At 42.7% G+C, this 25,081-nt stretch overlaps 1 protein-coding gene across 6 annotated transcripts in view; it reads right to left on the reverse strand.

The window, feature by feature from the left end:
- The window catches only part of nfasca (neurofascin homolog (chicken) a), a 145,388-nt gene that overhangs the window by 52,212 nt on the left and 68,095 nt on the right, over positions 1-25,081 (reverse strand). For 5 of the 6 annotated variants that reach the window (XM_084062098.1, XM_084062101.1, XM_084062100.1 and 2 more), the window contains 4 exons: positions 22,636-22,707; positions 14,893-15,066; positions 2,720-2,737; positions 995-1,100 (listed from right to left, as the gene is read on the reverse strand). In XM_084062098.1, coding sequence (XP_083918224.1) covers positions 995-1,100; positions 2,720-2,737; positions 14,893-14,986 — 218 coding nt within the window. In that variant the 5' untranslated portion in view covers positions 14,987-15,066; positions 22,636-22,707. The remainder of the gene's footprint in view (positions 1-994; positions 1,101-2,719; positions 2,738-14,892; positions 15,067-22,635; positions 22,708-25,081) is intronic. The other variant, XM_084062099.1, reaches the window with a different exon arrangement.

Raw genomic sequence — 25,081 nt, forward strand, 5'->3', positions numbered from 1 at the left:
GAGGGCGTTGGGGGGGAGCGGACACAGACTGGTACATCAGGTTGGCACAGAGGGGAGCAGAGGGGAACTTTGGGTCTGTAAAGCTGCTGGTGGACTTAAAGTTACAATCTGGGACTTTTTTTTTATGAATCAATGTTACTTGAACCAATCTGTATTCCACTGAGAAATGTAGACCCTGATGTTGGGTAGGACAACTGCTGTTTGACAAGGTCAATACATGTAACTAGATACACCATTGTTATTGTAGTTCAGACATCATTGCAATTACCCCTCTCCGTCGGGAGAGAGAGACAGCGGACATAAAAATGACAGATTGTATCTTTAAAGAGGAGGGAGCAGAGCTCAATGGCTGTGACAAAGACAGAAACACTTATTCCAAGAGTCATGGCATGGCAGCAAAAAGCACAGTGGCTTGTCAGGACAGGAAACTGAGGGCAAGAAGACAGGTGTCACCTTGATTTCAAAGGTGTTGTGAGAGTGTAGCTTTTGGGTTTGGGTTTGTTGGTTGGTTGGGGAGGAACCTCCCAAGATGCATCGCTGTGTAATTGTTCACGCGTCTGTGCGTGTGTGTTTGAAGGACAGTGGGGGTACAGACAGTGTTGCGCATCTTGAAATGATGGCACGGCTGAGTAGGACAGGTCTGCCACTAATGACTGTCACCCGTCATGACTGTCACTGTCAAGAGAGTTACAGAGGAACAGAAGAGGACAGGAGAGGAGGGAAAAGAAGAGGAGTACAAGGGAAGTGGAAACAGGAAAGGACAGTATAGGAGACAGAAGAGGTGAGGAGGATGGAGAAGAAGAGTAGAGAAGGAGAAAGAAGGCGATAGAGGAGAGAGAAAGTGAAAACAATCACGCGTGTGTGTGTGTGTGTGTGTGTGTGTGTGTGTGTGTGTGTGTGTGTGTGTGTGTGTGTGTGTGTGTGTGTGTGTGTGTGTGTGCGTGTGCGTGTGCGTGTGCGTGTGCGTGCTGACTGTTGACGGTCTATCACTCACACTGGGTTAGGGTTTCCCTTGGCTTCACACTCAATGATGATGTTATCTCTGGGATCCACAATGTAGTCCTTCAATGACTGTTTTACTATGGTGGGAGGCTGCTTCACTGTGGAGGAGAGAGGGAGATAGAGAGGAAGATAGAGAGATGGAAAAGGGAACAAGAGAAAAATTAGCGAGGGTAGGGGAAGGACAGAGAGAGAGAGAGAGATGGAACATAAACAAATTATGAAGAAAGACAAAAGAGTTAAAGTAATTAGGTTTTGATTGAGAGATTACGTATTGTGTCTCCTCGCGCCATTCACGATCACAAACCACCATCGTACTCTGTGTGTCGCATAGCACTTCTGCATGGAAAGTTATTGTATGTTTAAAGGACGACTTCAACAATTTTCAACCTACAGTATCTTCATATAATTGGTCCTCACTATTGCTCATGATAAAATGGTAACAAAAAGAAATCTATTCGTTTACAAGTAATTGACGTGCAGGAGTTTAAAATTGTCTGTAAAATGGGTGCTTGTCGGCTCAGCCCGTGCATGGAACCATGGACCACATGCTCCTTGTGAGTTCATGTGTATCTTGTCTCTGACCTTGGCTTCCTGTCTCTCTACACTATACTATCAAACACAGCAACAATAGCCAGAAGAAGTCTAATAATAGCAGACACTGACCAGGAACCCAATCCCGTACGCACGCACGCACGCACGCACGCACGCACGCACGCACGCACGCACGCACGCACGCACGCACGCACGCACGCACACACACACACACACACACACACACACACACACACACACACACACACACACACACACACACACTAATGATAGAGAGCATTGTGATTTGCCTGGCCCTCTCTTGCTGTCTCCAGCTGTGTTCAGTCTTCTATACATATTTAATTGCCCACTTAAGCCAAATCTAGTACCCCAGCACACACAGTCGCACTCACACAGCCAGCATTTCACTGCCTTGTTCCACTTTGAGCTAACGAGAGCAGAATCTCATGCTGTACTACACACATGCGCGTGTACGTGTACACACACACACACACACTGAAAAAAAGGGGTTCAGAAAGCAAAGCCCACACAACTAAGCACTAACAGGGAGTTCTGGCACTGGCCTGTGAGAATGAAAATCCCAGTTAGAATTAAAAAGAGAGAGAGAGAATTTTTCCTCCATCTATTAAATGTGTGTGTGTGTGTGTGTGTGTGTGTGTGTGTGTGTGTGTGTGTGTGTGTGTGTGTGTGTGTGTGTGTGCGCGCGCGTGCGTGCGTGTGTGAATCTTTTCCACATCTGAAAGGGCTTTAATGCATAACCTTCATGTTACCATGGTAACCCTGAGAGTATTTTTTACAGTATGCTATAGGTTTGATCAGTGGTGGAAGAGGAGATAATTGGCAGGGATTTTTTTACCCTCATGCATTGAACAGTGAAATAAATGTAGCCTATACAGCACGTTGTGAAAATGGAGCACTTACCTCCACTGTGTCCGTCTATCTTATTTTAAATGATCACATTTCAAATGTTTTAATTGCACTTGATATAATTAACATATTCCTTCTTCATCTGACACATCTAAGAATCTGTGCTCATAAGTAGATCTTTCATGATGCTCACTTACAGATGGTAATATAATAATCACCCATTAGATTTTATTTAACATTTCTGGTAGCACATTTGCATAAGGAACACTTCTCAAATCAACACATGATAAGCACTTACTGGCTTGTTGGATCTTTGCTGTTAGTCCAGGAGACAGAGAGCCAGAGAGGGAGAGAGACATGGTGGTTATGCTTGTTAGTCTTATTAGATCAATGACAATGTCACACTGTATAAGCAGATGTTACAGTACTATGTTACAGTGTGTATTTTAAAGAGCATTTCACCTGGAATACACTGTGAGCTGTGTTGTTGAATATTTTTCAATATTGATTTGATTTCATTAAATGAATTGGCAGTAGATAATTCCTATGGCCAGAAGGCCAAAGTCACTGTAGCCTACTTGGTCAAATTTGAAATCTGCAATGCATGTGTTCTTAAACCTTCAACAGACTTTAGGCCATGCTTTTGTTCTTAAATAGTTAAATGAATTCATACATCAACAAATAAACGGATTAATTCATTAATTAATCAATCAATCAATCAATCAATCAACCAATCAATCAATTAATTCATTAATCAGTCAATGTGCAAGAAGGTATACACTTAAGCTTATATACATTTACACTCATGATTTAAAAGTTTTGTGGGTATAAATTATATGAGATCATTTGCAAAATGAATCAACACATCTTCTGGTGAAATGCTTCTTTATCTACTGGGTATAGTTTAGAGGTAAAAACATCTACATCAGTATGTTATGAAAATAAACAAACTGGTTCATTAACATTCTGCCTAAAAAAAATAAGTATAATACATCAGTTGACAACTCACCTGTATGGTGTAACCCAATCAGGGAAGGGCAAAATGATACACAAAGAGAGAAACGGGATTAGCTCACATAATGATGAAATATTGGGTTATCAAAGAATCAGAACAACATGAAGAAAAATGTTATTACACTAGAAAAATGACAAAAACACAGTTTTCACACAGCAGGAAGTGATAAAATGTCGTCTCACATATTTGGTAAAATTGTACAGTAACCCAAAAACGAAATACATGCATTCATGTGATGGTCCTCTAGTCACATTTCTTATTACTGCAGCCTCTCCAAATACCAAACGGACTCATGTGAATGTAATCTCTTTGTAAGGCCTATAGGTCGCCTTTTAAAATGCATCATAAAAGCATAATATATAGACTGTCAAGGTTGTGATTGAAACCTACCCCCTTAGACAGACAGACAGATAGAAAAACAGACAGGCAGACAGAAAACACACACACACACACACACACACACACACACACACACACACACACACACACACACACACACACACACACACACACACACACACACACAGTGATGGCAGACCTATCAGTGGCTTGACCTTGTATTTCTCTCACGACTAAAGATCAGTTTTGACAAAGGGTCCACGGCCACATACGCGAGGGCATGTGTATGTCTATGTATATGTGGGTTTACATTCAGGTGTGTACAGTATGTGTGTCCATCGATACTTATGTAGGGGTGTTAACCAGCAGGCTCATAACAAATTGCTAATATTTACTGTGTTTCATGATGATCCCCAGTTCTTCTCCCTTGTATTCATATCTGCCCTAGCCTAATGAAATTATAGAGGTGTGGGTTGTACGTGTGTATTTCTGGTGGTGGTTAAGAGTGAGGGGGAGGGTAGAAGGACAATGCATCTGGGTTCAAGCTGCATGTTTTCAAAAGAAAGCATGAGCATCCATCTATTCACCACCTTACATTTTGTGTGTGTGTGTGTGTGTGTGTGTGCGTGTGCGTGTGTGTGTGTGTGTGTGTGTGCGCGTGCGCGTGTGCGTGTGCGCGTGCGCGTGCGTATGTGTGCACATGCACACAGTCCTACGGAAGTGCAGAATGGTCTCATCAATAAAGGTCACCCAGGCACATTGCTGTGCAGCAGATAAGGTAGCCTGAGGAGAGGGGGATGGGGGAGGAACAGGAACGAATGATGGAAGCTGTCTTTTCTCTGACCCTAAACCACAACCCATCAACGTCAGCTCCACAGTGCTTTGGTAGCCCTAGTTGAACAAGAAAGAATGACATAGATGTCATGATGGACAGCGCAGGACCCCCCCCCCCCAAAAAAAAAAGAAAATAGTTTTGGGGGTACAAAAGCATGGGATGAAAAAAAAAAAAAAAAGGAGGTCCGCGGTCGTCCCCCCCCCTTAGGGGTCCCTGGAGACCCTTGGGGGTCCCTGGGGGTGACCTACAGACACGGCGAAGGAAAACTGTAAAGCCACAGCCATGCGATGTTGCACATGAACTCTGCAGCCGCACTGAGCAGAGATGCTCATAGGCCTGCGTCCTGCGTCGCTGACGCACAATATTGTGAAAGGACGCATTCATGACACCGTCGTGCCGTCGTGGCGTCGCACTAGAGTTGTCACCAACAACAGAGAAAAATATAAAAACCAGAAAAAGTGCTCCTCGGAGCATAGGTCTCCGCCAGGTCAGGTAGGTTATTGTGGGCCAGCAATTTTCGGAATTCGCCAATCAGGATGGAATATAAAAAATTTGACAGATCCATCTTGATCACTTGACTATAGAGATCATGTGTACTGATTTGCATGTTTGGACAAAATTAAAAGTAATATAAAAAAGAAACATCTGCCTCCTGGTGGCGCTATAATAGGGCAATGTTAAAAGGGTGGCGTTTGTTCTTCAACGTAGTGCAAATGTGCGTGCAAAGTTCCACCACAATTGGACGCTGTGTTCATGATTTGCGGCATTTTGTTCAAAGCGGGCCACTCCTGCAAACTTTAGATGTCAATGTTAGCCAATCACGATGGAATATGAAATATCAAACAGATGCATCTTGATCACATGACTATAGAGATCATGTGTACCGATTTGCGTGAAATTTGGAAAAAATGTGAAGGCTTAATCTAAAAAAAAAAAAGTTTTACATAAGTCGGCCTCCTGGTGGCGCTATAAAAGGCTAATGTGAAAAATGCAGGGCAGATATTTTTCCTTGGCCTCTAGGGAGTATGTGTGCAAAGTTTCACGCAGATCGGTGCAGATAGTTAAAAACACAAATCTGCCTTTTATAGCGCCACCATGAGGCTGATTTGAACATTTTCAAATGGCATTTCTTCCTCGGCCTAGTGGGAACATGCGTGTTAAATTTCACATAAATCACAAGCTGCGTTCATGATTTGAGGCATTTAGTTCAAAATGGACCAATCCTGCAAACTTTGGAAGCCAACCTTAGCCAATCAGGATGGAATATGGAAAATCAGGCAGATCTGTGTTGATCACATGACTATAGAGATACTGTGCACCGATTTGCGTGATGTTTGGATAAAATCTGTAGGAGTACTGTCCAAAAATGTCTTTTGCACAAATCAGCCTCCTGGTGGCGCTATAAAAGGCCCATGTGAAAAATTTGGGGCAGAGGTTCTGCTCTGGCATCCAGGGAGTGTGTGTGCACAGTTTCACTGCGATCAAGCCAACGGTGCCAGAGATTAGCTGTTCACAGACACACGGACACACACACACACAGACACACGGACGGACAGGGGGTAAAACATACTCTCTCGCCATGCCTTCGGCCTGGCGGAGACAATAATTTGCGATAAAATTATTAGTGCACGATAAGTATCGGCCCGATAATTATCGGTTCGATATCAGGAATTATGACGTCATCACGATAAAACCGATAACATTAATAATAGCTCCGATAATATATAATATTTGTCAACTGTGATCTGCATGGACTCTCAGTTAGACACCGTTGTACTGGAGAAGTATAACTCTCGGTTAGACACCGTTGTACTGGAGAAGTATAACTCTCGGTTAGACACCGTTGTACTGGAGAAGTATAACTCTCGGTTAGACACCGTTGTACTGGAGAAGTATAACTCTCGGTTAGACACCGTTGTACTGGAGAAGTATAACTCTCGGTTAGACACCGTTGTAGTGTTGTGCTAGTGGTGTGCTAGTTACTGAAAACCAGTGACTAGTTACCATTACTAGTTACTTGTCATGTAAAAGTAACTCAGTTACTTTACTAGTTACTTACACCAAAAAGTAATGCGTTACTGTGAAAAGTAACTTTGAAGTTACTTTAAAAAAGAAAGGGCTCCCATTATTGCCCTTATAGCCTTCATTTCAGTACTGTTATTGCATTGGAGAATAATACAATCTGTTGATCAACTTGACATGCATTTGCATCACTGAACTCTGCTAAGCAATGTGGTCAATACCAGGGGTTACGATATAGGATTGTAACCTGCTGGTCCCAATGTCCGGAATGAATCAAATGTATCAGACATCTGATAAAAAATACCGGTCATAACTATATTTAAGCATTAATTACAATTAAGCAGGTGCGTAAATACAGCCTAACACTTAGGCCTACAGCATTATATTTTGGATTGAGCTATTTGAACATGAACCATGATGAACGAGTAATATACACATTTTATATACAGTAGCAGGGTCATCTTGCACAAATACATTAATTACCTACACTTGTGCCTGGCAATGTCCTTCTCACCCATTGACTTGCATGTTAAATGATGGCGTTTCCCCTTAAAAAATAATCGATCATTTCAGGAGCAAGAGCTTAAAAATCTATTCTAAATCTAGTCAACAAGGCCTGCAGTAGGCTATGCACTGGACAAATATGCATGACATTATTTCAATACACTAAAAACCAGTGGTGGAAAGTAACTAAGTACATTTACTCAAGTACTGTACTTATAAGTACAATTTTGAGGTATCTGTACTTTACTTGAGTATTTCCAATTTCCAATACCTTTACCACTACATCTCAGAGGCAACTATTGTACTTTTACTCCACTACATGTATTTGAAAACTTTAGTTACTAGTTACTTTTCAGATATAAATTATGATATAATGAAACATACATTAACCACTTTAACCCTATTTTATACCTAGCCGGTCTACAAGCTCACAACGCGTCGCATCGCGACCCGTTGTGAGCTTGAAGATCTGCTATTTTCAAATATTTAGTACTTTTACTTTTGGTACTTTAAGTGCATTTTGATGCCAATACTTTTGTACTTTTACTCAAGTAAATTTTGAATTCTGGACTTTTACTTGTAACAAGAGTATTTCTATATTGCAGTATTGGTACTTTTACTTAAGTAAAGAATTTGAGTACTTTTTCCACCACTGCTAAAAACATGGGAAATGTTAGAGGGAGTAATAGCCACGGATACACGACGGTCGACTGTCACGACCGTCATGGATGAACTTCAACCTAGTGTTTGCACTTTCTCCATTTATGACCCGTACATCTACATAAACGTTCATATTTAAAAGATAAAGTGCTTATCCCATGGCGACGGAGGTTACATGTATATATGGGCTCTCAAAAGTACCTGTATCATCCGTATTGTTCAATAAAAAGCATTTTAATCTGATCGGTGGCCATATGCTTTTAACAGAGTGACCCTATCGGTTGGTAGGTGTATTGCACTCGAATACATTATGAAAAAATGGCCACTAATCGGATTACAATGCTTTTCATTGAACAATAGTATAGTTCAGCTTGGGAAAAGCAGCCTTTAACGGGTTTGGGTACGTGGTTCATAATCACCATTGCGTTATCGTGGTTATCTCTCTCTCTCTCTCTCTCTCTCTCTCTCTCTCTCTCTCTCTCTCTCTCTCTCTCTCTCTCTCTCTCTCTCTCTCTCTCTCTCTCTCTCTCTCTCTCTCTGGACCTCACTGTCCATGAAAAGAATGTCGGGGACTCGGGGCTCCCGAAAATTATCTCGCAGAATCGCTGCTGCGCTGAAAATAGCAGATCTACAAGCTCACAACGCGTAGTGATGGGACCTGTTGTGAGCTTGTAGATCTGCTATTGTCAAATAGCCAACGCAGCCATGCAGATCTGCAAGCCTAACCGAATGACTGTTAAAGCAGTTTGTTTAAATTACTTTATAAAATGTTATATTTTCACAGGGATTATTTATTAGTGTAGATATACATTTTGGAGTGGATATATGTGTCCAGATGCCTGTCAGACCGTCTGCTCCGCAGGTCTAGAATGGAATAAACGGGCGCAGCCAACGTCAACAATTGGTCTCGACCAGACGTGAGATCTCAGCGTAAAGTAGGATGAAGCCCACGTCAGGATATATTGATAAATGCCGAAAGGTGCGGTGATATCGCCGTACGTTCATTATTCGGGCTACACCGCGTTGATAAATGAGGGCCACTGTGCCTTAACTCCGCCAGACAGCTTTTTGTGTATTTACTATGAATATCGCCCCTATACTTAAGGCTGACAAATAACGTAATACACATCCATTCTCTCTCTACGTCCTGCGTGTCTGGAGGATGTTGGGTCTTTTGAGCAATTGAGCCAATGTGTATTCTCAGAATCCCATTTCACACTCGAGTGTGAAATGTGTCTGTCTGTGTCCCTCATTCACAGAACCGGTTTATTGACATAAGCGCACAATATAAACACCACACACATGTCCTGGCCTGAGTGGCCTCGTTCTCTTCATGTTTGATTCTTGAGACAGCAGAGAGGCAGCAATGGCACCAGCGTAAAAAAAAAAGTTTGTCCAGAGCAAACTCAGCGACGCGAGGACGCCTAAACGAACGGTCGCCTAAACCACTTTCAGGGCAAGCTGCTTCAGGCTGCAGCATCAGTCCTGCTTGGTAAAATAAAGGCTGAACTCAGTGGACATTGGACAATATTTTGCAATAGGCCTACTCGCGTATAAAGATTTCCCGCTTTCCAAACGGGAACTAGTTGCAGTTTGTATTCGATTCATGGAGGATGGAGGACTCATCAAAGAGCGGGCAGTGGAATTTATTGACACCGCGGATTTGACTGCACGGTGCATCACAAAGCGCTCCTAAAATAAACCTTTCCGAGCGCACTTTATGTACACTGCAATTCTCACTGGCTAAATGTAGTGCTTTGCACTCTGTAGCGGTGTAGCCTAACAAAGCATCCCTGGATATTAGCAATACATTGCCAGCTTTGTTTTTGTGTATCAAGTGGTCCCCCCCCCTTTTTCTCTCTCATGTAGCCTACTGGTGCAGCGATATGCTTGTGGTTCAAGAAAGTACAAAATAAAAGTCTTTGAGTCGTTGTCATGGTTAATAATTTACCAATCATCTACCAACTATTGTAGGCTACCCGTGTCTAAGCTAAAACATAAACATGTAGGTCGCCTACATAGGCTACTTTGGTAAATAAATCTGGTTATTTGAAGAGGAGGTTATTCAACTCTCCAGCTGTCTATCTGCGACTCTCTCCCCCCCGCCGCCCCTTGCGCTTCAACTACATGCAAAAAGGCCGTTCGCAGCTCGCGATGCTTAAATGAAGAAATGTGCACAGAAAATCATCTAAAACTATGCTAAATAAACCCCAAATAAAAATCAAAAATAAAAGCGGGGCTTTATTGTGGCTTAAATAGATTCAAGTCAACACTTATTAATGTTTTGGTGCATTCTATAATTTAATACAAAATTCTGATGCCTCCATAGTCTATAGTCTACATGTCTACTCAGTGGTGGAAAGTAACTAAGTACATTTACTAAAGTACTGTACTTGAGTACAGTTTTGAGGTATTTGTACTTTACTTGAGTATTTCCAATTTACAATACTTTTACTTCTACTCCACTACATCTCAGAGGCAAATATTGCACTTTTACTCTACATTTAGTTGAAAACTTTAGTTACTAGTTACTTTTCAGATATAAACTATGATATAATGAAATATACATTAACCACTTTAGCCCTATTTCATACCTATAGGCTATTTGAAAATAGCAGATCTACAAGCTCACAACGCGTCGCATCGCGACGCCTTGTGAGCTTGTAGATCGGCTATTTTCAAATATTTGTAGATCGGCTATTTTCAAATATTTAGTACTTTTACTTTTGGTACTTTAAGTACATTTTGATGCCAATACTTTTGTACTTTTACTCAAGTACATTTTTAATTCTGGACTTTTACTTGTAACGGAGTATTTTTATATTGCAGTATTGGTACTTTTACTTAAGTAAAGAATTTGAGTACTTTTTCCACCACTGTGTCTACTTCTCTGCAGTGCCTGAGTGCCTGTGACAACAGGCAGCCGTTCCAAATTTTTCGGAGCAAAGAGGGGGCGTCTCCCTGCATGAATCCAAGTTGCAGCAACCAATCGGTGTTTGGAGCAAAGAGGGGGCGTCTCCCTGCATGAATCCAAGTTGCAGCAACCAATCGGTGGCAACCAGACCCTTTTTTAGCAAGCCGGCCCACTTTTTCCCACAAACAGAGAGTCCCTGACCAAATCACGCCCCGTTACGCCCCTTTTTCGCCTAAGCCACCTCCTCTCTTTATAAGCCTGCAGAGGTTACATCCCACATACCTCAGACGCCTTTCATCTCTCTCCATAGAGGACAGCTCGCTTCGCTTGAGCTGTCCTAAAAAGGCTAAGAGTTAAAAGTAACACTCCAGTATTTTTCAGCTGTTAAAAGTTTTTTCTATATCAACCTATGCTGCTAAAAATTGATTCCACAGGCACCATGGACCGTTTTTGACAAATTAGTCTTCTAAGGCTAAGCAAAACAGCTTGTCCTCAAAACAGTATTTGGCTGCTATCATTGTCACATGACCCACAACAACATTTTGTAAAGTGGAATCTCTTTTGGCTCGTTGTTCAAATTTGGAGTAGATTGGATGCTGCGTTCATGACCTTTGAATTTTTTTGGTCAAACAGGCCCCTCCCTCAAACTTTGGAACCCCAATCATAGCCAATTAGAGCGTATAAAGTGTCACGCCGATCGGTCCAGTGGTGTCAGACATTAGCTGTACACAGATGGACACGCGGACGGACAGGGGTGAAAACATAATCTCTGCACACTCCCTGGCCTTTCAGCCTGCCGGAGATAATAATGGCCGATATATCGGCCAAACCAATATAAGAATATTGTCATCTCCAGCTGGTTCAACCAGGCCATTGTGCTGAATGCAATCTGACAGTCTGTGTTAATCCCTGTCTGTCTATCAGCTCATAATGTGTCGAATACATTTGGGAGAGGTCAGCGGGTGAGCGGGCTATTATACGAATGCTCCCTATTGAGTGTGTGCGCGTATGTGCGTGTACCAGATCAATAGAGCATCATGAGTCCAGGGTTCAGAGGTCAAGGCATATAAAGAAACCCAGAGAAATGGCGCCATAGGGGGGCAGATAAATAGATCATAGGACAACTGACAGCTGATTGCTGCTGGTGTCTTGATATATAATATATATATCAATATCATATCTATATACAGTATATAGATATATATATAGATATATGGTGTGTGTGCGAATGTGTGTGCGTACGCGTGGGTGCGTGTGCGTGTGTGTGTGTGTGTGTGTGTGTGTGTGTGTGTGTGTGTGTGTGTGTGTGTGTGTGTGTGTTTGCATCTTATAGCCCTGGTGCCCAGGGGATCATTATTCATAAGACCAGAGTGAGACATAATGCACTATTTATCTTCTGTGTGAAAAAGGGCTGCGTGAAACGAGAAAGAAAATTGGAAGAAAAGGAGACTTCTTTTTTTTCCTTTGTCCCTTTGTTTCCATAGTTCCCACGGGAGTCCACATGACATGAGTCTACAGTCAAGAGCTGTCATGTATGATAATGGACAGGTATGACAATATGAGCGTGCGTGCGTGCGTGCGTGCGTGCGTGCGTGCGTGCGTGCAGATTACCCGCTCTACAAGCTCACAACGCCTCGCAAGGCGCAGGCGTTGTGAGCTTGTAGATCAGCTATTTTCAAAATGTTTGCCTCTGTCTTATATTATTTGACAATTTGGCCAATGTTTGACAATTTTCTATAGTATAGTTTGTTGATTACTGTTGATGCAGAATGGTCTTTTTTCATTTATTTTCTTTTCTTTCTTTAGGTATTAAAAAGGTCTTAAATTGTCACTTCACTGTCATCTGGGGACCCGGGACCCGACCCACAGGTTGAGAACCACTGATCTAAAGCAGTAGCAGTGATGTTAGGTTTTCAATGTAGTTAGTGGCTGCCAGGACCCAGGAGTGTTCATTTGAATGGGTCCAAGCCCAGGGACAATTTGTGATTTTATGAGTCCCAATAAAATAAAAACGTTTCCCCATTCAAGGCATGCATTGTTTTCAAGGCGAAAAACTAAAAAACATGTCACTCTTTGCCTTTCAAGAATATTCAAGGCAAAAAAAGTATCATATGTCACTGCTATGTGCTAAATACTAGTGCTAGCCAAAACTCAGGTGAAATTGATAGTTTTGAACTCTCTAAAGTGATCCAAAATGTTGTGCTTATCTCGACATCTATTATAGATTATAAGATCGGCTAGTGAAACTCATTTCGATGCCATCACGGTCCGCCCAAAAGTACATTTTAGTGGAGTAAATCAACTGTAGATTTTAGTCGACTAAAATCTTATGATATTTAGTCGACTAAAATAGACTAAATGTAAAACATTTCAGATGACTAAAATATGACTAAAGACTATGACTAAAACTAAATCAAAATTTGTTGTCAAAATCTCAGCACTGACTGGTACAGTATGTTTTCAATGTCCGTGCTGACACACAGTAAACCCTGACCTCCACTAATAACCACTTAATCCCTGTATATACTTTGTTTACCGGGGTCCCCCAGGGCTCTATATTGGGTCCGCTAACTAATTCCTCTAACCCAAATCTCTTTAGCGAAAATAGACGATCTACTGTATACAAGCTATAGCTATAGCTGGTGGATCTACTCATTTCACCACTGAAGAATGCTTTCCAACAGAATGTGGACGATAGGGTTCATGTGGTCATGGTGGAGCTGGATGCCTTCGGTCTATAACAGACACAACGATAGAACAAACACAGCTACTATCTGCTTCAATCCATGCTCTCGTCATAAATGCCCTGTCAGGAATGTCATCCTTTGTCTTCCTTATTCTCCTCACACACAGCTGTCACATTCATTCTGAACCCCACCACGCTTCCTGTTTTTCTGCATCTCGGGTCGATCCGCTCGTCTCTCCCAATTTACCCCGCATACCCCTCCCCCGTTGCCCCAGACTGCATCCTCAAACTCTCGTCTGCCCCACCACGAGAGAGAAAAGATTCTCTTGTCTTCCCAAAGTGGAAAATAGTTTGAGATGGAATGTCAAGACGATGGTGATGGCACCAGACAGAACCCCTCAACATAAACGCGCACGCTACAGGGAACATTGGATAGGGTTCCTTCTTTGACGAATACAACGTGTGGCCAATTGCATTTTAGGGGTGAAAAACAACAACCAGCCAACCTAAAAGTACTCAGTACTTTTCAGCCTTCCTAGAAATTTACTTGAGTAAAAGTAAAATATTTGTCTTGGAAATGTACTCGAGTAAGAGTTATAAGTATCAAAGAAATCTAATACTCAAGTAAAGTACAGATCCTCAGAATATGTACTTAAGTACAGTACTTAAGTAAATGTACTCAGTTACTGTCCACCTCAGCCAAGCGGTTAATATGTGTGTTATATGTTCACTCATATGTGTATTGACGTTCTTCTCCAAAATCAATGAAGCACAATCAACCCAGGATCCATTTGGGAAGACAATGCCATCTGAAGTCAACCGTACGTGAAAAGAACTGTCACAATGTATCACTGTTCCTATGATAATCATATGTAAAGGCAGGTGCTACAGCTCAAACAGCTTCAATAACACATTTAAAAGACATTTGTTTACTGAGTTGTGTTCATACCTGGCTTTCGGAGTGAAAATGTACAGTATAAAACCATTATGTTTACAGTAAGGTTAAGAGTACTTACTGTACTTTACAAAGGCTGCAGACTGTGTTAGGGGCAATGTGAGGGGGGTTGTGTGACTAATAGAATATAAATGAGTTTAAGTTATATAGTGGTATAGATAAAATAATGGGAAAATGCTAGATCATATGCGACTAATATTGACGATTTACAATACACCTGCTATCAAATGAGCCAACCACAGAGCTGCAACATGCTGGGTTCAGTTCTATTGTATGTTAACCACACCCGCATGAAGGATCTTCTATGTGGCCCGAACTTCTAGTCTGACAGATATATGGGAATAAACACAGGTAGACAGACATAAACAGACATCTCCATACAGTATATGGGTACAAAAGGGACACAGACAGACGGGCACTCTGACAAAGTGACTCAGACATTTTGGTCGGATCGGCGGTGCAACGTAGGTGTGAGGGCCGCCCGAACCTCTAGTGTGTTTTAAAAACAAATTTAACTGGTGATTGTGAGTGATTAACTTACGATCTAGTGGGACCTCGATGGGGGCCGCCTCCTGCCATAGTAGCAGTAGTAATGACATCACAGCCAGGGCCACATGCCTGCCCAGCACCAACATCTCTCCCCTCCAATAGGCTGGCCTCGCCCCTCACCACTCCTGATTGGCTAGATCACTCCCTTGATGGCCACGGCAAGGACCTATAAGAGAGAGAGAAAAAGGGTTAGGGTTAGATTTGCGTGCGCGTGTGTGTGTGTGTGTGTGTGTGTGTGTGTGTGTGTGTGTGTGTGTGTGTGTGTGTGTGTGTGTGTGTGTGTGTGTGTGTGTGTGTGTGTGTGTGTGTGTGTGTGTGTGTGTGTGTGTGTGTGTGTGTGTGTGTGTGTGTGTGTGTGTGAGTGTGTGTGTGTGTGTGTGTGTGTGTGTGTGTGTGTGTGTGTGTGTGTGTGTGTGTGTGTGTGAGTGTGTGTGTGTGTGTGTGTGTGTGCACCCACGCATGTCTGTGAACATACACACACACGTGCACGTAAGCGCGTGGCACAGCGTATAAAATTTGAAGTTCCAAAGATTCATTTTAATGCAGCTGGGGAATGCCCAAGATTTAGAAATGTGTGAATGAAACATGAAACAAAGTCAATTAATTTTTGTAAAATGTTTTGTCTTCAATTGAACTGGAATGTACAGTACAGCATAATTGCATACATTCTCAGAACATGAAACATAAGCATACATTTGCCCCTATATAATACATACTGTACGATCCGGACAAATGCATGCTTATGTTACATGCCTACAGTACAGTATGTCAGTGTGTGTTGGCCTACATTCACAGCTGCGTCCTTTACACTGAAACTCCCCAGATACTGAGAATGACTCAATGAGTGAAAAGTCTCAACTCTAACTCTGTCCCCAGTACAGTACTACAGCAACAGCCGATGTGCTTTACTATGCAGGGGCTGAACTGTGGTGCTCAAAGGGTGATACACACTCATGATACTGTATGGCTCTTTAGATGAAAGTATCCACCACACAGAATAAATTATATTGTCGCTGTCAGGCAGAAATCTCGTATCATCATCACATATTTCAACTTGTTTCAACATGTTTTGTCGTACATGAATGCCCTCCTTCGTCATACAAGAGTGTCGCACAAAAGTAGTGAAAATAGAAGATATACAAGCTCACAATACGTCACATCACTATTTTAATTAACAATTAATTTAATAATAATAATTAGGAAGGTTTCCACCCGATAGCGACAATATAATATGTCATATTTCATAACAACTCACCCTTCACCCTTCTCCTGCATCCTACAATCACCACCAGCATATACGTATGTGACCTACAAATGCCTCACAACTCCTAGCCACAAACCCTACCCTTCAAATCCACCCCCTGTGCCCATCAGCAGACAACCAGCCCTTTCCCCATTCTATGGTCCATGCCAAGACCACCTGCCCACTGTTAATCCCCATCCCTATGCCTCACGGGTGTGCTGGCACACGCGCCACCAAGAGAATACTAATCCTTTATTCTGCATTCTGCACTGCAACCAGCACTAACTGTAGTACTTTAACATTACACACACGCACACTATATATATATATATATATATATATATATATATATATATATATATATAGACATATATATATATATATATATAGACACACACACACACAAACACACACACACACACACACACACACACACACACACACACACACACACACACACGAATAACCTCACTAACGATGACACTTTCATCTAAAAAACTATAAAATGGAAAAGATAATTTCATAAATGTAACCATTGATATTTTGTAAATGACACAAAAATGACATTTTAAATGTAAGCTTGCAATAATAATTATTCTACAGCATGAAAGCAGTGAAATAATGGTCTCTTTTAACAACAGCTTTTCGCCTTGAGGGTAATAGCCAATTTACACCGAAAACCACCACACCCTTCCACACCCTTACACACACACACACACACACACACACACACACACACACACACACACACACACACACACACACACACACACACACACACACACACACACACACACACACACACAATCTCTCTCTCTCTCTTTATGCATAAACCATCTGGTGGTATGTCAACCCAACACTATTCAACTAAACACCTAATCTGTCCCTGGGGAGGTGGACACAGATACCCAAGCATGGCTGGCTTTGGTGTGCCAATCACACACACACACACACACACACACACACACACACACACACACACACACACACACACACACACACACACACACACACACACACACACACACACACACACACACACACACACACACACACACACACACACACACACACATGCGCGCATGCACGCAAAGATGCACACAGATGTACATCTGGATGAAGACACGCCTACAACAAACACTCTCTCTCACACACACACACACACACACACACACACACACACACACACACACACACACACACACACACACACACACACACACACACACACACACACACACACACACACACACACACACACACACACTAAACACAAACACATCGACTGCTCCACAACCCAGCTGTTGAGACACCTGACCTGCATCACCCTTTCATTGTTAAGTACTGAAATCCTGTCAGTATAAACAGAAACCCAGAAACTCACAGATGCGTACTGTACACACACACACACACACACACACACACACACACACACACACACACACACACACACACACACACACACACACACACACACACACACACACACACACACACACACACACACACACACACACACACACACACACACACACTCAAACTCTCTCACACACACATCTGAGGAGATAAGAAGAGGGAAGAGGGATTAGGAAAGAAGGATCGAGCGATATACAGCTCAATATCAGCCTTAAGACAGAATCTGCTTTGAACTACAGACCAATGTCTCTCTCTCTACTTCCTCTTGGTAAAGACAGAGAGATAACATGAGACTGAGTGGGGGAAAGAGGAAGACAGAGAGGGATTTTGCTGTGTGAGAGGATGAAATGCAGCACAGAAATAAGGTCACTACTCCTCTCCCTATAGTATAGAACTGTACACTCTACATTAATAATGATAGTACATGTACAGTGTATATATATAGACATACTGCAGAGGATGAACAGCACAGCAGAGGCATACACTGGGAAAAAAGCAGTAGGCGCACATCACTTGCACGCTCTAAAACAAGCACGCTACCAGCAGGTGGAGGAAACCCTGTGGATTGATGTGAGTGTGTGTGTGTTGGGGGGGGGGGGGTTATACAAGGTAATTTCTAAGTCCGTAGTTGGAAGAAGAGTGAGGAAATGTCTGTTATGAGGAGCATTAGGTCAATGCCCTTTGATTTATGATGCAAACCTTCTTCTGAGGGAGAGTTACTGCACAAAGAGCATGTGAGAGATAGAGGGGAGAGACAGGGAGAGGGGGGTAGAGGGGAGAGAGAGGTAGAGAGAAAGAGAGGGAGGGGAGGAGAGAGAGGGGAAAGAGAGAGACGGGAGAGAGAGAGAGAGAGCAATGGTTTCTGTGTGAGCCGAGGGGGTGGTTTGGGTTAAGAGAGGCTGGCTATTAATAAGGATTTGTTCAATTTCAATAATAATGGTTTTCTCTGACAAAGAGATTGGCAAGAAAATCTTGCAAGATATCTGAAACAATTGCTACTTCTAAAGAATGAATTACTGCATCTCTCTTTTTTGTGTTTTATCCTTTGTACACATTATGTTGAAGTATATGCCTTTTTGTTTTACAATGAAAAAATAAAATCAATCAATCAAACAATTAATCAAACTCTTGCCTTTTAGAAATTACTTCAGTCAGTATAACATGAATTCGTAATTAATTGTGCCACTGTAACGATGTACACAACAAACACACACAAATAGTGCTCTGCTTATTAAATAAAACCAACCCGGGTTGGCTCAGCAATGTGATTTGTGGTCTATGACACATAAACACACGCACACACACACACACACACACACACGCACACACACAGGCACGCACACGCACACACACACACACACACACACACACACACACACACACACACACACACACACACACACACACACACACACACACACACACACACACGCACACACACACTCAAACACACACACACCAAGGTGACCTACCAGGCTAGACAGGATAGCACAACCAGGTCAGAATTGTCTCATGTGAGAGCCTCAGGTTGTGAACCTGTGGTCCTGTGTGTGTAATTAATGTTCTCACACACTGCTGAGAACATTAAGCACTTTCCCCAAAACATTACTGAGTGTGCAATAAAGGCCATTAGATGAATGGATGTGATCTGGACTCTACTCTGGACAATACTTCTAAACAAGACTATGCTACTATGAAGGTTTTTTTCAGTGTGTGTGTGTGTGTGTGTGTGTGTGTGTGTGTGTGTGTGTGTGTGTGTGTGTGTGTGTGTGTGTGTGTGTGCGTGTGCGTGTGCGTGTGCGTGTGCGTGTGCGTGTGCGTGTGAGTGTGTGCGTGTGTGTGCTGTCCTATAATTGGCAGCCACCACATATGGCGGAGACGTTGTTACTTAATACCCATAGAGTACTGAGTGACATGCTTTATTGTATTATGAAGACATATGTCACGATTTTGTGAATGTAACCTTACTGCACCTTTAATATGTGTGTCCTTGTATGCTCTCCTTTGTGTCGACATCAATGGTTAAAATGTGTGTGCGTGTGCACACGTGCACTCGTGCGTGTGCATGTGTATCCATGTGTGAGTGCAAGTCTGTGCATGTGCATCTGTTTTCTGTGTCAGAGTGTATTCTCTGGTGACTTTCAACAAGAAGCCAGAAGCAAAAAAAAATTCCATTAGCACGCAACTCACAGCACACAATGATACAGATATTAACCCACTTCTAGAAATCACAGGGAATTAGCATGAATTTGGCGAACATGCTAAATGAGACTATTATGCAAAACCCCTAAATTATGCATGGCTACTTCCATTATAGTCACACAAGGCAAATTCTTAAAGAAAAGACCACCATTAACATCCATGCTGAGGTCTTCGGTCATGTTTACAGTGATAAGTGCATCTAAAGTAGACTGTACTGTATTTCCTTTCTTTTCCTCTCATTTGAAGTCAAATGTGTTGTAATGAACCCTTATGTTTTCTCATCAGAGCTTTCTTAAGCTCATTAAAGCTTAAAGCATGACTATCAGTTCTTCCAACATCATGTCCAACAATCTGCCTCACAGCTTCCATTTGAAGTCATTTGATATTATTCAAATTACTTTGATGGATTTCCACAAAATCTTACAACCAAAAAGAATGCCCTATATGGTAAAATGGAGTAAAATAGATTAGAGTATAATTGTGTTTGTGTAATAAGTTGTTGTCATTGAATTGAATTGTAATAAATGTGTAACCACTGACATGATTGAATTCCTCAGCTCATGTATGAAAGAAAGAGATCTGGAAAACAGAATGCTGACTGACCCCTTGGACACTGTTAAGTGTTTTTGTTTGATAAAAATATCCACCACCGCTTAAATATTTCTGAGAAGTTTCTATTTGACAATTGAGATCAAACACAGCACAGTGTTTGAAATGGAGATCAGCTCATTCTGTATGCGATGGAGGCTATAATGCCCATCCTCACCCCTTCATCCTCATCCCTTCATCCTCGCCACTTCATCCCTCACCCCTCGTCTCCTCTGCTCCCTCTTGCTCATCACTCTTCCTTCCTTCCTTTTATCACTCAGTGCCAATTGTCTAAGTAATCCTGGGCACTACACTGCCTCTGCCAACCTAGGGAGAGCTCAGATCCGAGCAATGCCAGAGAGCTAACAAGCCTTCTTATCACCCGACAGGGGGGAGTTTCCCCGGTTAGACGTACAGTAGCACATGGAAGGAACCAGTTCCTTTCCCCTCCATCAGGCACCCCGGCTGGCCAGTGGGTGGCAGTATAGTGACCAGGATTACGGCATGTTTTTGTGAGGGTATTACCTATGCTAGGAGACACAGGGAGAACATGCAAACTCCACACAGAAAGGCCCTTTCGCCAACCCCACCTAGGGTATGGGCACTGATGATGCGGAGGAGAGAACACGCCCCCAGCGCCCATAGCGTCCCCGAACCCAGGACCTTCTAGCTGTGAGGCAACAGCGCTAGTAACTGAACTGAACTTAACAAAACTAATTACCCATAAGGTTTAATTGAAATACTCTCCGAGATAAATTACCACTGTGCACAGTCAGCTGAATGCATCTTTGCCTAAATATAACAGCTATGGGCAAAGCACACCAATATAAATGATGACTGAACCAAACCTGCTAACAAAATAGCTGTCCAGTCAATTTTCCTGAAGGCTTCTATCTCTCTCTTGTCTTTTTCTCAAATGTCCAAAATGTCTGCCAATAGGTCACATTGCTATGTCTTTCTCTCTCTTTATTCCATCCTTATCTATTTATTTAGTGGCTCCGACCACTCAGACCATTTAATGGTCTGAGTGGTCGTAAAGTAAATATATACGTATGGATAACATTCAGACAGAAGAGGCAAGGCACCAACAGGTTCAGTGTCAAGAACACATTATGAACACATTATGCCAGGAGGAGCTGAGTTCGAACCATTTTAGCCCAATATATAGTACGTCTCAACGTTTCAATCTGCATGTTCATCCCCTCAGTGGGCTATAGGGGGCGATATTTGAAAATATGAGAACACCTAAGTGGCGACTGCATCGACTGTCATACTGTGGACCATAACAAAGTCACTTACTAATGCATCGCACACCAATTTTATTTAACTGCAGTGCAATATCAATAGTACTTTCTTTGCAGTGTAGCCAAATGAAAATCACTCATCTGTGCTGTGAACAAAACTAAAACAATTCAGCCTTTTTTCAGATGCATTGCTATTACTGTATATTTTCTACAGTCCAATAAATTGTCTGCGGGCCATATAAAATCTGGTTTAGCCTCACTGAACCATTTGCAAAGGCAATAGCAATTCCTCTCTATCACCACAAGAGCTGGCATAAGTCTATATCTAATGCTTTATATCTCTCTTGAATCCCCTTCTCATATTATTCTCCAGTTTCTCTGCCATTCTCTCTCTCGCTCACTCTCTCTGAGACCATGGCAATGCCCAGGGCATTGACACACTAACCGCACCCCAACCCCCTCCACACACACACACACACACACACACACACACACACACACACACACACACACACACACACAGACACCACTATCATCACCCCGACAACCACTATGTACGAACCCTCCGGGCTTCCCATGTTCCTGATCACCACCCCATCACACACAATTACCCACAGAACCCCTCTCCTGTGGCCCTACCATGGCGTGATAGAAGACACAGCCCCACACCCACCCACCCACACAAAGTACTCTAGGCTCCTTCTCGGTTACCTGTATCCATCCTTCCCCCTCTTCGCTTACCCTCTTGGGTCTTAAGGATTCGTAGCATAGTGGAGAGGAGCTGCTTAAAATACGACTGAACTTTGCTGAACCGTAACCCTTCTGCTCCACTCTCTGAACACATACACACACTTACACACAATGCGGTTGTGGTTGATGGGAAGCTGACAGAGCGAGTTGAAGTCGACGCTTGTCGCTTGACAAGGCCTGCCTGAAGGACTAAGATTCATTTGACATGGAGTGATGGTTTCTGAAACACACTCTGAAGAAAGTACCGCTTATACTGTAGCAAACACACAGACAAAAGTGAACATCAACTTACCTGTATTGCAAGCGTTGAATAGACACCGTCTTCTGTATATTCACCCACTGCTATGGTGACAACTTTTCAGACCTGTAAGGAGAGATGAAAATACTTTACAACGGTTTCTATAAAAAATAAACTTCATGTTAAGAATGGGTTGCTGGAAACATAGAGGATCCTCATACACACCCACACACACACTGCTGACTGCTGAGTGGGGGTTAGCGGTTTATATCCTTGACAATGACATTAGAATGGATTCCCTCTCTTGTCTGACTGCATGAGTGTTACCTTCTTTTTCCTGCAGAACGTACTGTACCAAGGCACAATGGTGAGCTAAAAGTGCAACTGGCTATATCTCCCGATACATCAGAAAACAAGGGCAAGGAGTGCTGGCGTTGCGGTGGACTGCTTCAGACTTGTGTACTATAGAGGCGGTCAGGTATAATTCAGAGCTTTTAAGACCGCTATCAACAATGCAAGTGAAACGACCTGTGCACTGTGCAACAGAGATGAAAAGAACAGACGTTCCAGTCAGATGTGCTGAATTTGACCATTTCTTTGTTTGCCACGGTACACAATGAGCTAACGCAGACTGTCTGATAGTGTGTGTGTGTGTGTGTGTGTGTGTGTGTGTGTGTGTGTGTGTGTGTGTGTGTGTGTGTGTGTGTGTGTGTGTGTGTGTGTGTGTGTGTGTTTATGAGTTGTGGGTGCCTTCAAAGAGCTCTGTCTGTGTCATACTGCCTTAGGTTCACATGCTGTTCATTAGGACAGAAAGAGCAGGAAAAGAGAGAGAGAGCAAAATGATAAAGTAGGGAATCCACTATCTCTCCATCTCCACCTTTTTTTCCTCTCCTGCTGTCGGTGCATAAGTTTACAGACTGCCTGGAGGACAGCAGACCGTAGGAACACACGTATGCACACAGACGCACACATACGTACAATCTACACACACGCATAGATGCAACCTATATACTGTGCTATTTTACGGTAGATATCCCTCCACGATGCAAACCGTCCTCACATTATTCACACACAATTGTCTCTTTTCCTTACACGGCTGCAGGAACACTGAAGCCAGGATGAACTAAATGATTTGAGCATGATGTCATACAGTAGTACAGGTCTGCTAATACATTATGTATGTATGATGGTACATCATATGCTGGAGGATATACCACAGTAAGCATTCTGAAACATTTTCCCTTGTGCAGGATCTATTGATTTTGAAATGACATCTGCCAGTTTAAAGGGATAGTTCACCCCCAAAATGTATTTTTTTCCTATCAGTCACCCCATGGAGACTTGAATTCTTGGATATTTTTTTGTTTTTGTCGCATTCCTAAGCCAATAATTTGATGACCGGCAGCGGTTCCGGTAGGAGACACAAAGAGTCTCCTTTGTATCTCCTACCGGAACCGCTGCCTACTGGTCCGCTGGTCATCAAATTATTGGCTTAGGAATGCGACAAAAACTAAAAAAATACATGAATTCAAGTCTCCATGCGGTGACGAATCGATAGAAAAAAAGTCACTTTGGGGGTGAACTATCCCTTTAACTGTAAAGTGTACAGTGGCTGTAGTGATGCTGTTCTATGCACATTAGATGTTGCATCATCCTTACAGGCAGGGCTGATGATGAGACAGTTCAACCCTAGTTTAATGTTATACTTAATTTACTGCCAACCGACCACACCACAGCACATACTGAACATCTGGGGGCACACATCGCTTTTCTAGGTTAAGTGCCTTGCCGAAGGGCATCATGGAGCAGTATGCCCTACTTGAGGAGTCTCTCTCTCTCTGTGTGTGTGTGTGTGTGTGTGTGTGTGTGTGTGTGTGTGTGTGTGTGTGTGTGTGTGTGTGTGTGTGTGTGTGTGTGTGTGTGTGTGTGTGTGTGTGTGTGTGTGTGTGTGTGTGTGTGTACTGTGTGTACTGTGTGTTTGTGATATGATGATGATGATGATGATGAGTGCTTCAGTCTAACCCTATTACTGTACATCATAGAACACTGTATCTCCAGTTTGATGGTAACATTTTGTCACCGCAGGACACGGCTAGAGTCAGAGACAATGTTGTTGGCCAGTCGTCTTATTGCTACTATGGGAGCTCAGTTGCTGGAGCATCCGCCTTTGGACCACAAGGTTGTGAGTTCAATCCCGGGCACCGTCAACTCAAACAAGTGTGAGTATCACACGGCTTGAAGACGTGCAGTAAGTACTGGGAGCTGATGGTACTGTGGGTGTTGCGCTCAATCTCAGCAACCCATCTCCCAGCGGTCTAGCGCATCGAAAAGGGGATACACGCTCTCGGCCGATACCAACAATAAGCCACTCTGACCTACTTACTTACTTATGGTAGGCTGATTCATAGAGTTTCTCAAGTAGTTGGCCTACAACACTTGAGCACATTTGCATTTGATGGAGTAGTTTTGACTCTAATGAGTCATAGCTTACTGTATACTT

The sequence above is a fragment of the Gymnoscopelus microlampas genome (genome assembly GCF_963454915.1).
Source record: "Gymnoscopelus microlampas genome assembly, chromosome: 7".
NCBI classification, from domain to species: domain Eukaryota; kingdom Metazoa; phylum Chordata; class Actinopteri; order Myctophiformes; family Myctophidae; genus Gymnoscopelus; species Gymnoscopelus microlampas.